The sequence below is a fragment of the Setaria viridis genome, chromosome 9 (assembly GCF_005286985.2).
Source record: "Setaria viridis chromosome 9, Setaria_viridis_v4.0, whole genome shotgun sequence".
In the NCBI taxonomy this organism is placed as follows: domain Eukaryota; kingdom Viridiplantae; phylum Streptophyta; class Magnoliopsida; order Poales; family Poaceae; genus Setaria; species Setaria viridis.
In genome coordinates this window covers 17,119,741-17,134,205 of record NC_048271.2, presented here as the reverse complement: position 1 = coordinate 17,134,205, position 14,465 = coordinate 17,119,741, and the positions used below count along the sequence as shown (strand labels likewise).

The 14,465-nt window shown below is 43.1% G+C and overlaps 2 protein-coding genes and 1 non-coding gene across 3 annotated transcripts; 2 read left to right on the top strand and 1 right to left on the bottom strand.

The window, feature by feature from the left end:
• Positions 1–180: 180 nt before the first annotated feature.
• LOC117841179 (U2 spliceosomal RNA) lies at positions 181–375 on the bottom strand. The gene has a single exon (XR_004637206.1). It is a non-coding gene; the product is annotated as a U2 spliceosomal RNA (small nuclear RNA).
• A 4,009-nt stretch (positions 376–4,384) lies between these two features.
• LOC117836360 (peroxisome biogenesis protein 12) lies at positions 4,385–10,547 on the top strand. Its single transcript, XM_034715765.2, has 10 exons — positions 4,385–4,762; positions 6,185–6,290; positions 6,836–6,981; positions 7,906–8,158; positions 8,538–8,647; positions 8,903–8,977; positions 9,077–9,163; positions 9,517–9,603; positions 9,798–9,935; positions 10,027–10,547. The coding sequence occupies exons 1-10, from the start codon at positions 4,655–4,657 to the stop codon at positions 10,096–10,098; spliced, it is 1,182 nt and encodes a 393-aa protein (XP_034571656.1). The 5' UTR covers positions 4,385–4,654; the 3' UTR covers positions 10,099–10,547.
• A 393-nt stretch (positions 10,548–10,940) lies between these two features.
• On the top strand, positions 10,941–13,829 carry LOC117836361 (eukaryotic translation initiation factor). The gene is made up of 5 exons (XM_034715766.2): positions 10,941–11,216; positions 12,067–12,235; positions 12,354–12,479; positions 13,351–13,416; positions 13,546–13,829. Exons 1-5 carry the CDS (start codon positions 10,999–11,001, stop codon positions 13,594–13,596), a joined length of 630 nt encoding a protein of 209 aa, XP_034571657.1. The 5' UTR covers positions 10,941–10,998; the 3' UTR covers positions 13,597–13,829.
• Positions 13,830–14,465: the final 636 nt, after the last annotated feature.

Below are 14,465 nucleotides of genomic sequence, written 5' to 3'. Positions count from 1 at the left end.
ATGACAGGCCCCCATGCAACACATGCGTGGAGGGTTTTCAAAAAAAAAAACACATGCGTGGAGGAAGAATAGGCCCAAGACCAGTAACTAAATAGGCCCGACTCGGCTCCAAAATTGTTTGCTTGCTAGTGCTGGACTGATGATTAGTTTTTTTTTGGTTTTTTTTTATTTTTATTTTTTTTGGGGTGCGCCAAGTCCAAGCAACAGTGCAAGGGCGACGCTTGAGAGCCCAAGTAGCAAGCTACCATGCCAGGCACTCCCCCCTTAAAAAAATAAATTTAATACCGTTGTGAGGATGAGGCCTCACATATCAGATATTAAACTGATAAGAACAGATACTACACTTGATCTTAGCCAAAAGGCCGAGAAAGGTATCTGGACTGATACTACACTTGATCTTAGCCAAAAGGTCGAGAAAGGTATCTGGACTGATGATTAGTTGATCGTCGTTCCATTGCGCCACCCATCAACAACAACTTGTTGTATCACTTTAGTCTTACAAGTTGTAAAACATGCAAATAGATGCACTAACTTGTCAAATATATCATGTTTGCATGTACGGTCACATATACGTCACATAGATGTATTTTGCCACTATGACAGGTGACGTGAATAGTTTTATGCATATAACCCCTATCTTTGTCTCCCTTCTTATCTAAGTCTTTATGCGTGCAGTTTTTGTTTCTTGATATTGGTGGGTGCAATTTATTTGTTTTAGTCTAACAATCATGTGGAGGACGTGCACATCAGGGTTTAGTAGGTGACCTGATTGGCCGCTTGAAGACAATGAAGTTTATATCAGTCGTACACGACCAACAAATTTCACTGAAATAATCAGTATGTATACAACCTGAATAATTTAGCATACGAAATTCACTTCAACTATGAACGAATGTGCTCCGATAAACGTGGGATAATCCACTTCATCTGCGAATAAATTTGCAAGCCATGAACAAAATGAACCAAACAAGAATCGGGTAATCTAGACTTAAACATGAATATTTCATCAAAAATATTGGTAGTCCGGTTGAAATGAAAATCTACAACGAACTGCTGACAAAGCAAGACTGGGGCGAGGTTGCGTCGTCCATGGAGGCGGGGTCGCGGACCCGCGGTCACAGGGAGTAGGCAGCTGTGCACCAAAATCCGGTGCCGGTAAGTGTACATCGGTGACGCTGTCATTGCAGCAGGTCCGTCCAAATCCATGAGTGGTGGCCAGTAATAAGGTGTTGTAATGGCCGTCGCCAGGGGGGGAAAAACGAAAGGGCAGAAGAGCTCAAATGAAGCCAGAGAGAACATATGTACGTGTAAAAAGTGGGATTGAACATAGGGGACTTATTTGCATAAAACCAGACAAATGTAGGGGCTAGTTTGCATAAAACCAACCACGGTTCGGATCGTATATGACAACTTTGATGTATTCATGTGCATGTTCTACAACTTGTTAGATTAAAATGATACAATATTACAATCCCTTATTTGTTTCTTGGAAACATTGGGCATGTGACATAGAAAGATGCATGTTTTAGAAATTTCTTTCTGATACCCGTTGCTTGCGTGTGATGATTAGTCCGAGCACTGTGATCTTCGTATGCCGCCGGTTATCTAAACATTTTGTTTAATACATCGTTGACAGAAACAAAAATTAAACACAGGTGCTCCAGTCGTGAAGCTGCAGCATGTTTTCTACAAAGCCAGCAGGCTCGTCAACTGCCGTCAAGCTCGATCTGAATCTGATCCGTGCTGGTGGTATTATGGGCGGCCTCTTGCTTGGTCTGCCACACAGGACGCCTGCGGATGTGATAATTGTGTTGTGATTTGGAACAATGTAATAATGTAATAATAACGGCAAAGGCTCAGCATGCATCCAATCACGCTGATGATCGAATCCATCACAACACATCCAAGCAACTGGCCGGCTCTAGAGATTTTGCTTTTAGCAGTACTGGCTAGCTGGTGCACGTCAAATGTTTGAGCAGACGATCACCCGCAGTCGGCAGGGCAGGGCAGGACGGACGGAGGACACTAGGCCGCCGCCGACCCCTGTCGCCTGCTGGCAGCCTCCCTTTACAGTTCGCACGAGATGGATGCCATTGCCATCCGGCCGTCCCGAATTGACACTGCCACTGCACAGGCTTTGCTTCTCTCGTTGGGTGGACCGGTCTGTAACTCTCTTTCTTTCCAACTGTAGGACGGTGACGCCGGGAAAGATACGACTGAAATGGGCTTTTTATTTGCCTGGACCATGCATTTCATCCGGACGGATCGATCGACGATCCGTCGTGTAGTGGATGCTGGATGGCCTCATCATTCATCAACGTTGGCGTTCGTCAGTGAGTGCGCGCCAGTGGGTCGGGCCATCCGAGCTTATAAAGCAGCAGCGTTTGGAGGTTTTCGTTAGGACATGGTTTTCAGAAGCTGCAGAGACAGGTGCAAAACACTGCGAATTTCGTCGAGTGGTGCAACGGTGTGATCGACCGGAGACGGAGAAAGGATGGTGACACTGCTGTCCCTGCGCATGCACAGAGCCGCCGCCGGCCGGCGGCACCGGTGAGGCAGCTGTTAAGGAGGCTGCTGCGGTGCAGGCTGAGGAGCAGCGCCGGGAGGCCGGGCCGGGCCGCGGCGAGCTTCGGCTACGACCAGCAGAGCTACTCCCAGAACTTCGACGATGGCATTGGCTCCGGCCACCGTTTTTAAGCTAGGGACAACCTCTTATATATCCTGTGTTCTACTTCTACTGTGCGAGTGATTTCGGCCGGCGATCGCAGAGGAGGGTCTCTGCCACTGATCTTACCTCGAGTTTTGCTTGTACAGGAGTCGCCTATTCCCTGTACAACTTGTTTAAACTTCGTGGCAGCTTCTCTCAGCATGAAGAGTTAGAAGCTCAAACAAATAGTGAATTTCTCGTGCACCTTCCGAAAAGCTGTAAGTCCAGAAAATCCGAGTTTCTTTGGAAAGTTGGAGAACTCAGTTTTATGAGTTTTTTAACTAAGAAAGCTAAACACATCTTCTATTTAGAAAGCTAGTGTTAGTTTTTCGGGAAAAAAAAGGTAGCGACATCTTTTCAAAAAACTCAAAACTGCAGCTCAAATAAATATAAAAGTACCATTGAATCATAGAGATTTTCTTTTTCGACTCCGGACCGCAGAGCTTTGGTCAACTGTGGCAGGAACAGAATTATTCTATTTTTGGGGATTATACATTTTTCCTTTTCTCTTTTTTTAAAAATATTTTTCTTGAGTAAAATATACGAATGGTCATTGTAATTGTTAGTGTGTTTCAGTTTGACTATTATACTTATTAAAGTGTAAATAATGGTCATTGAAGTTGCTTGACTTGATCGATATGATCATTAGCTCTCTAGCCATACGTATTTGAATGATGCGGCGTCCATCATAACCCGATAAAGTTTTTATTTTTTTTGCAAAAAAGCACACAAATAATTATGAATTGCTCCCTCCATAAAATATTTGTACACTGAATGAGTCATTACGATCACCTAGGACATCAAGTAACACATCCAATTTAAAAGAGACTTACTTTGCAAATGAGGCAATAGGAAAAATCCAAATTGCGTTCAAAGTAGATAGGTTAGCTGTACACATAACCAAAACACGCAATCTTCTTCGTTCAAAAAAAAAATTCGTTCGAAAAAACACGCAATCTTCTGTCGCTAAACAAAATGCATTCAAGTGCACATACTGTAATTAGGAGGCGGAGCCTTCTCTGACCGGCGGACGGGATCCATGCCCAGCAACAGAAGCAGCGTGGTCGAGCTTCTGATGGACGGGAGTCGTTGCTCACTAACCGCCGCCACCAACGTAAGTCACGAACTGCTCCGATCTTATCTGCGTAACAAATAATGGGGCTAATGAACGGGGGCTAGTTATGGACGATTGTAGATGGAAAAAAAATCCAGGAGAGAAAAAGGGATAAATGAATAAATATAGATGAAAAGGCATCTGTGATTTGTACACGGTGGACCATGAGTCATCAGTCAAACATACGCCACGTCATCCAAATACGTATAACTAATCAGCCAATGACCGTATCGCCGCACTCGAGTGAGTCTAATGATCGCGGTTTACACTTTCTTAAATACGATGGCTAAACAGAAACACGCTAACAATTACGATGGCTATCCATGCATTTTATTTTTTTCCTTTCTCGTTAGCATCGTCGTTTCTTTAGCACCACTTCCCTGTAGCATCGGTGTCCAGTTGCCGCCGCGCAACGGGCCGTGGTACGTGACAAGAGAGATTGCCAGCCCGTACAGCCCATACTTTCCGGGCCGGGCCACATGCTGGCAGACCGATCCGTCGTCTCGTCTCGTGATTCTTCTTCTCCTCTCCTCGAATCGCTCGCTGCTGGTCGTCTCGTCTCGCACTCTTCTCCCCACCCATCTACGTCACTCCTTCCCTTTTGCGCCCCGCTTTCCTCTCCTTTCCTCGCCCAGTTGAGTTCCCCTCACCGCCGTGGACGCGCGAGCCAACACCCAACTGTCTCTTCCCAACAGATAACACACCGGGCGGCGGCGGCGCCCACCACCGCCGGCGGAGCTCCTCCGCCAGCCGAGCTCTAGGCTCCGGGCTCCGGGGCCCAACCCTAGCTCCCTCCCGTAACGCCGGAGGCAGCGCGGGCGGCGGGGGGCGCGATGCTGTTCCAGGTGGGAGGGCAGGGCGCGCGGCCCACCTTCTTCGAGATGTCGGCCGCGCAGCAGCTTCCCGCCAGCCTCCGCGCCGCGCTCACCTACTCGCTCGGGGTAAACCGACCGCCTCCCGGCTCATCCCCTTACCAGCCCGTCTCCGATTGGATCGAATCCCTGAGATCCCGTGCCTGCTTCCGGGGGTCTCGTGGCATGCTGTTTGGTCGTGCGTGTCCCCGACGCCATCAATGCTAGAATTGCGCGGTGTGGAGTGACGCATTGAAGTGATCCTAGCTTTGGGGGGATGATCATGGAGTTTTTCGCTTTTTCTGTGTGTGGTTTCACTCACTGTTTTTGTTGCCCTGCCATCTAGCTTTAAGAGAATTCGGTAAGATTTAGTTCGTTAGATGTAATTGCAAGTGCAAAGCTGAGCTTGAGATCAGATTATATAGGTTAGCCCATTTTGGCTGGCCATCAGGCCCAGAGTAAGTTCGTTTGTGTGAGTGGTATGGGACTGCGGCATTGAGCTGGCTGATAGCATGATGATGCTCTGCATTTCTATGTGCCGTGGAGAACTATGGATAGTGTAGCTGGCTTCTTGCGTGTTGTAATTTTTGGAGACTAACCATCACATCTAGGGTCAACATATTTAGCAAGAAAACCTGTGTACCATGTGACATAAGAAATATATCTGCAATGGGACATAGGATATGGACATCTGCCTGTGCGCATTAGTACATAGCAAGCTAATGCATGTAAACATGTATCTTGTTATAAGAATGTTTTGATTGCTTCATTAATATATACATCTTAGAGCATCTCCAGCCGTCTCCCAATAAGGTGGTATTAGGAGGGCCACAATGCCCTACTGTTTTCAGGATTATTGGGAGAGGTGCTGCAGCAGTCCCCAAATAATCTCACCCCAATAATTGGACCCCCTACAGCAGGAAAGGATTGGGAGGAGGCATTGTGAGGGGGGATGTTCTCCCTTTATTTTGGAATTGGGGGGCTGGTTTTTGGGAGCCATATTGGGAGTCTGTCAGAGCAGTCCAAACCCTAATAATGACCCTTTTTTGGTATTGGTAGTGGTGTTAGGAGATTGCTGGAGTTGCTCTTAAGTCAATTTATTATTTTTGGGGAAAGGCAATTTACTTATATTTCCTTGCTGCACATGCTATTACTTTTCCTTCCTGTTACCCATTACGCTCAACTGATAGTTCGTTGTATTTTAATAAAGTGGTAAAAATTGTGCTTATTTTAAGTTATATTTCAACATTTTTTTTCTTTACAAAACTAGTCAGATACTTCAATTTATATGAAGTGAGTATTCTACAAAATGTCGGGTTAGCTCATTATGTCTGATCGCGCAAAGCTGCCTAAGTACCTTAGTAAGGGAAGCATAAGAGTACCCTCCAAAAACTTTTATGGAGATAACTCCATTTCTTATTGACGTTCTCTCCTCCAGATCTGACATCTATGCATTTCGTGAAAGTTTGTTTCACCACTTATGTGGATTATGATTAACTTGTGTACTTGCAGGTTTTTGCACTAAGAAGGCCATTGCTTCACAAAGTTTTAGATTATGAAGACGAATTCTTTGCTTTGTTAATGGGCGTCCTTGAGTCTCACAGTCTACGGACAACAGGTTCGTCGTTGCTGTACCATAAGACTCTTTCTGCATAAAAGAATTAATTTGTTTAGGATGCTTGTAAGGAATGAAATTGGAATGCAGGAAACTAAGTGAATGAAGCATTGCAATGTTGATTCTGAGCCTCTTGTTTTCTGTAGCAAACCCCCTTGGATGCAGCTTATTGGGAAAAGAAATTTCATGCACCAATATACTGATATCTCAATAGAGCGAACCATCATTCTTTATGTTTATACTTGCATCACTATCACCATATCTATCTCATATTTTACATACCACCATAGGTTATTGGAATGGTACCATCCAGCCGTACAGGTTTATTTGTTTAATAGAATAGAAAGTGACCATGCTTGGGCCAACTTATTGCCAAACCAAACACTAAGCCTAACTGCCGAGTACTCTGTTAACTTACTCTAATCTACTTATGTATGTGAAATATACCAAACTAGTCAAATGGACAAGCTTAACTAAGCAAGCTTGAGCTCTGATATCCCAAATTTTAATTGCATTTATTTTAACTGTTCTGAATTGTTTCCTTTCAGATGGTTCCTTTTCAGAGTCATTATATGGTCTCAGGAGGAGACCTGTTAAGGTTTCAGTGAAGAAGAGTCCTGGTACAGAATCCAGTGACAAAGTCTATGATTCTGCACTAATGAAGCGTCAGAAAATTCTCTCGGTCGTTTTTTTGGTAGGATGGCCGTAATTTTACTTGCGCACTGCAGTTTTCTGTCTGCTTTGTTTTTCGTTCCCAGGGGAAACATAATTTACCTTTTCTACTTAGCTACCTCAATAAAAAGAATTGCCAAAATTGGTACATCCAAAACCACATGAACTAGAGTCAGTACCATGACTTGAATTTCTGGACTCATGAGATATTTCTATTCTGGTTTGCACCATGAGTTTCTTATTAAGATTGAGCTTATTTCTTCTACTATAACAACCAACTAGTTATACGGTATGTATATCAGAAATGCCTTTTGCCCTAGTTATGGCCCTAATGCGGTTACTGTATTACTAACTTTCAGTTTTCAATCTTCTTGTTAGTTTATTGTGATATATGTGGCACAATTGTTTCATGTGTTACCCAGCTGCTATAAGGATATATAATATTCTTATTTCTTCATACGTTTTATTTTTGATAATTGGTTCATGTCATGCTTCAAGACATATTGGGGATGCAATTAAGTAGCAGTATTATCCAGACACCCTTTTTCTTATTTTTTCTGAGTCAGACACCCTTCACTCATGTCGGATTCCACATGGCTTTTGGCGTGTCCCAAAAAAATCTGCCAGATCAGACACTCACATCCACACCTGTGCCCATTTAACACTGCTCAGTAGAAATTACCTTATGAATAATTTTTTTTAAAAAATGCCTTCCTGTTTTATCTTTTTTTGTTTGGAAATGTTAATTTCTGATTTCAGTAGTCCATGACTCCATGTATTGTGCCATTCCCAAAATGTAACCGTCTAAAACTTGAATTGTGTCTAAGATAATTAGATACTATGTATATTGAACTTTTGATATAAATCAATGTGTACCAAAATTTTCCTTTATATAATAATGGAATATTTCTCCTCTTTATTCTGAACTTTTGCTGATGTATTGTAGGTTGTTTTGCCATACTTTAAGTCAAAGTTGCAGTCTATATACAATAAAGAAAGGGAAGCCAGGTTGCAGGCAACTCTTTGGGGTCAGGATGATGTGAGGTTTGATGAAGCTGGCTTTGTATTAGATCAGGAGCAGACTTCTCAAGCACAGAATGACCCTACAACCGATGAAGTGTCAAACTTGACACGTTTTAAGAAGAACTTTGCCTCACTCATAGGTGTTTGCTATCCATGGATTCATGCAACTAATGAAGGTTTGTTTACCAGCTACTCCCATGGATCTTTATCCAGTATAAGTTATAAGTAATTTCTGTGTTGTTCTGTCTTTATTCACTTCAAGGAGCTGATTATTCCATATTATTGTTATGAAGCACCAGTAAAAAGAATCACAATCAGTTCTTCCTTTGTATCATCCTTTCTTGACTTTTTTTTGCCAAGAGTAATCCTTTTCTTGACTCTTGTGATCTTGTCATTTTAGTTTTGCATTGCTAGTGTTTTTTGGTCTATTTGTCCAGTATAACCCAATTTCATTTGTGTTTCATGTAATCAAAAGAATTATGCAATGCCTGCTTGTTTGTTTCATCAGGTGGGCAGTAGAGTTTCACATATGGCAATGGCATCCTTGTTTTGCAGGTTTCTCGTTTGCATACCAGCTGCTGTATCTGTTGGATGCCACTGCTTTTTATAGTCCAGCACTGCATGTGCTAGGGCTTCACGTTTGTCGTGCTACTGGACAAGAGCTGGTATTGTGCTTCACACTTTCTTTTTATTGGTGTATTTATTATCAAATTATGCAGAGGCATATTTAGAATCTCATCATTGCATATTTACCAACATGTTTTTTCATATCACGTGGCACCCTTTTTTAATCACCTTTTTTTCCTACCAAAAACCTTTTTTAATCATTGGAAGCACTAATCAGTGGGCAAATACATTTCCACTTCCATTTATTGATATGATAATGTGCCTAATATATTGTCTTTCATCATCTGAATAAGATGGATTCATCTTCTAGGATATCAAGGATTAGAAATCGTGAACTTGAGAGACTTCGTGGTCCACCATGGCTCAAGGTACAAGAGGACGAATGGTACTCATTAGCCGTATTGGTTTCACGTATGAATTTTTGAGTCCTAACTCGTGACAAGAACTTTTTTGTATGACCTCTGCAGGCTGTGCAACGGGTGTTCCTTAGTTGTATGTACACAACTCTAGATTATGCACAAACAGGTTTAATTGCTGCAGTCTTCTTTTTCAAGGTCTGTTCTGCAAGTTCCTGTCACAGAGAACCTATCTTTAATGTTCTCTCACGACTTCGAATATTTTCTTACAGGCAGACTGCTGATTTAGAATGTTTTGTATTTATTTTATAAATACTTTGATTTGAAACTAATGTGAGAAATAATTCCTAGAAGGCATCCTTAAACCTGTTGAATATTGAAATGACTAAGAAATCAAAGTCCTTACTTGATGATGTTTGCAAACTTTTTTACACATCTAGATGGACTATTAGTTGATTAGTTCTATCCCTGTGTTAGACCTCCATATGAAAAAGCATGATTTCAATTACAGAACTGTACTTAATGTTCTCCTTTTGGTAATCTTACCTTAGATGATGGAGTGGTGGTACCAATCTGCTGAAGAAAGAATGTCAGCTCCGACTGTATATCCACCGCCCCCTCCGCCACCAACTCCAAAGGTATATCTATTTATTCTACGCTTGCTTGCAAAGAGCTGAAACCATTCTCTTGTGACATAGTCAACCCGTGATTTTGCAAGTATTCTGAAATGTGTTGTTTTCTCTATAGTCCATATATTTTGTGTTGAACTGTTAAATAACGAAATCTTAGTTCATGATTACAAACTCATATGGGTCTGCAACATTTTTATTAGGTTGCCAAAGATGGGATTCCCTTGCCATCTGACAAGACACTGTGCCCCCTGTGCTGCCAGAAGCGCGCCAACCCCTCTGTTCTCTCTGTTTCTGGTTTTGTTTTTTGCTACAGTTGCATATTCAAGTCCGTGTCTCAGGTGGGTTCTACCATATCAGATACAGATATAATATATTTCAGCCACATTGTCTGTCCATCATCAGCTTATATGGCATTGTCTTGTGCTACAGCATAAAAGGTGTCCTGTCACGCTGATGCCTGCCACTGTTGAACAAATTAGGCGTCTCTTCCATGATTTGTAACCATACAGGATACAACACTTGCAGTTTTCTGAGGACCAGGAGAAAGTCAGCACATAAAAAAAAAAATACAGTGCAACCACCGTTTTGTTCAACCACAAGAAACTTAGCTTGAATAGGGCCTTTTGATACTCAAGCACGATACATAGATGGTGCCCATTCTTCTCGTTTTAGGAAAATTGATATGTTCTCATACCCCTGTACTTTTCCTTTTGTGGTCCATCGAAAATTGAACGGCAATAGCAAAAGCTCAAGTATGAGCCTTGGCAATTTTAGGCTAGGGTGTATAATATTTAGGTGATACTACACAGATGGGGTCACTGTAACCAGTTACCCAACGAGTGGTAATTGTCCACCTGCATGACAATTTGAGGTCATGAAAAGGTTCTGTACATCTCTTGTAAAAGTATTGCTGTAATTTGGTAATAACCCTATAATGGTTTTTAACGCCACATTGCTTTCTGTTCGAATTTCAAGTACCTTCCAGTGTGCGTGTTGTATTCTCTGTCATGGTACTTATGCTCCGAGCATTCAGTGTATGTGATGTATTCTGTATTCATGTCAGTTAACTGTTGCTCAGGCGCATTTTTTAGGGAATCAACTCCCTGTGTAATCCCTAGTATGAAGCTGTAAGCGAGCTGAAGAAAATGTTCGATGCAATTCAACGTAAACTGGGCCGGAGCCCGGTCAAAAACGCGCACGCCTCTGCAACCCACCCACCCCACGCCGGCCGACTCTCACACTCCCCAAAAGGCCCGAAGCCTTCTTCCGTATTCCTTCACGTCTCTCGACAGAGCCGCAACACCTCTCTCTATCTCTTCTCTCTCGTATCTTCTCTCCCCACCCCTCCCCCCCTCCCCCCAAAAAACCCTCGAAAAGCGGCGGCGGCGGCGGCGGCGCGACATGGCGGAGGTTGAGACTGCGCCGGCGGCTGTGGCGGCGACGACCCCGGAGGTGGCGGCGACCGAGGGCGGCGCCGCGGCGGAGGCGAAGGGGCCGCACAAGCTGCACCGGCAGTGGACCTTCTGGTACGACATCCAGTCGAAGCCCAAGCCCGGCGCTGCGTGGGGCACCTCCCTCAAGAAGGCCTACACCTTCGACACCGTCGAGGAGTTCTGGAGGTACGTGGACGCCGCCGCGGGCGCCTCCCCTCTTCTATCACGCCCCTTCCGGATCCGTACCGCTCGGATCTGATCTGGATGCCGTGGTAGTTCCTGTTCATCTGTTTTTGTGTGTGATATAGGTGGTCATATGGCGGTGGGAATTATCTGCTGGGTAGATTGGGTTCTAGGTTGCCTTAGCGCCGAGGAAATCTGAAACGATTAGATGATAATAAATCTGTTTGTTGTCTGTTCCTGATATTATTATCTGCTGTCTGTGTCGGATTAGTTGCCTGAGTGCTGATTGTGCTTGGCTGATTTTTCACCTAAGCTGTCCCGTTTTTAGTGATGATGTGGTGCTAGAGTTGTTAATATAGCGAGTGATGAAGTATATTTGCAGTGGAGGTTGGACAATATCTATCAGAGCGGGGAGATTTATCCTTGTAGTTAATGAGTTGGTATGTCAGTTAAAATTTCCACGGTGAACTATAATGAATAAAATGTTGATAATTCTACTATGTTAATCCTAGTTTGAGCATATTGGCATGTTGGATATAGAGAATGACTCTCTTCTCTAGTTTGCTTCTGTTGATGTCACCGTTTCATTAGTAAAAGGTATCATAAGATACTTGCTGGCTTGCATTAGACCCTTGTCACATATAGAAAGAGTTAACATTACTCTTTAGTTTTAGCCTTAACTAATTAGCAATATCTATTGGTAGTACTTACACAGCAACTTCTATTTATGTAATGTTAAACTTCTATCTATGTAATGTTAAACTTCTATTTATATCGCTATTTTACCCTAGATACCTATTAATTTGGTTGCCTGGAATCTGTGAACTTATAAATCTCTTCTTTCTTGCTGTAGCTTGTACGATCAGATTTTCCGCCCAAGCAAGTTGAGTGGGAATGCGGATTTTCATCTATTCAAGGCTGGAGTGGAGCCAAAATGGGAGGACCCGGAGTGTGCAAATGGTGGCAAGTGGACTGTCCCATGCAACAGAAAGGCAACCTTTGAGACCATGTGGCTTGAAACGGTACATCTTTCTTAATCTTATTTCAATTGTTCAGGTGCTAGGAAGTTCTTCCATAGATTAGCTTGATCTTACCTGAGAAGTATCTATTGAAGGAGTGCTTATCTATTTGAACATGCAGTTGATGGCTCTTATTGGAGAGCAGTTTGATGAAACCGACGACATCTGTGGAATTGTTGCTAGTGTCCGTCAGAGAGGGGATAAGCTCGCATTATGGACTAGGACTGCCAGCAATGAAGCTGTCCAGGTTGGTTTTGGAATTCATACTAATTCAATCATCAGTTTTGATACTGATATTTTCTTAACACCATGGAGTTTTGGTCCGTATCTTTAATGAAGGGGGTGAAGTAGGTTTATGTAGTTCATGTTTTCTTCCTGCCAATGTTGTCAACAAGCTGTGCAAATCCGTAGCTGCTATGCTGCCCTCTAATACATCTCTATATATCTAGTTCCTCCTGCTTCCTTAGTCGGGTTCAGTTATGGTAGAAGTTTTTGTGCTATCAATACCATGGCATGGTAGCTAGTTATTGCAGAAGTTTTATATTATCATTATAGTTCTCTTCAAAGGTTCCATATCTTGTTTGAATGCATTTGTAAGGTTGATTTTGGTTGGAAAGATTTTCAACCGGACTCAATATTTTGTTATGATGAAGCTTCAAAACTGCTTTCTTCACAAACAAGGGCACATACCCTAAATCATCTCCCTCTGCAAGAGAATATGTAGTTTGCTAGGAGTTTTGGTGCATGTTATTTGGTTGTGCAGGGATACAAACAGCTTATTGAGTGGGCAACAGCATGTGATGTTGCATGAAAGTGGTTATTTATTTTCTTTATTATGATTCTGTAGGAAAATGTACATGTTGTATTTGTGGGTACTGTTTATATATTATATCCTCTATGCATTCAACAAAGTAGGAATAAACAGGCACATAAACCTTTTCTAAGTGATCATTGTGTAATTCTGGATTTCCTCCCTAGTCATCTTCTGTTGGCCATTGTTATCTCATGGATCCCCCCAGCATCCCATGCTGCAACCTTTGAAGTTTTCCAATGCCTTTTACTAATCCAGATAATATTATTGTGTTGTTGTGTGTTGACCCGTTCCCTTTATTGTACAGGTGAACATTGGAAAGAAATGGAAGGATGTCATCGACTACAATGACAAGATCACCTACACTTTCCATGTATGCCTTCAGGCTTCAGATTCTTCCATTTTCACCCCACATAGCATCTTTATTTGTTAAAACACTTCTGAGAAAATATCAAAGTATGTGCACTGATAAGACTCCCAACTCTACGCCTCTCATATGCAGGATGACTCTAGAAGAGATAAGCCGAGCAGAGGTGGACGGTACACCGTTTAAGGTTGTGCGTATCATGAAGATTGGGGCTTGGATTGGATGGTGCGGGTGGAGTTTTCTTCTCGGTAGCTACTTTCATTCGATTCAGCCTCAGCTTGCCCGAGGCAATTTTCCCATCTATTATGATGTTATTTTGCTCTCAGATAGCCTATGTAGTACAAGAAAGAGATGCTGGAGAGACATTGACGAATTTGTATGGCACTAAATTTCAATCGTAATATGCCCTGATTTGACAACCCGAAGGAGCTTGTTCTCAGATTCGTCCATTGCATATCCGTGTTTTGGACCTTCGAATTTCCTTAAAAAGTAGGGGATGATCCGTGAAACATTTGCCGATTACCGCTGCATTGTGGATCATTCTAGTAATGTGCCCATGGGGCGATCCAACCAACATGTTTGCCCTTTTTGTGTCGGTGCTTGATGCCAGAACTTTTGAAGACGAGGAAGAGTACTTGGGTTTGTTGCTAGTGCTCTTTGCTTGGTAGCGAGCGAAACATCAGATGTTCTCCTGAGCAAAGGCCGTATTGTTTTGTCGGCGAGGTATCAAACCAACCTCGCAGGCAGAGCACAAGTGCCTTCGCCTCGTTAATCTTGGATGGCTGTCCCGTCCTACCACCAGCCATTTATACACGCACTGACTTCACCGTCACACGAGCTCGCCATCCTACCAAAAACGCTGAGGCGTCACCGCGAACCACCCGCTTGCTTCGTCGGTTGCCGCCGTGTGCACGCACTGGCCTCCTATCGGACCCTGATTTTGACAGAAAATTTTCCCCGGTCAGTCACGCACGCACGCACGTTTGCTTCAGGCGCACTGCGAGTGACGAGCACACATCCCCAACCCCGACGCCGCCTTGCTGTCCAAGCGACCG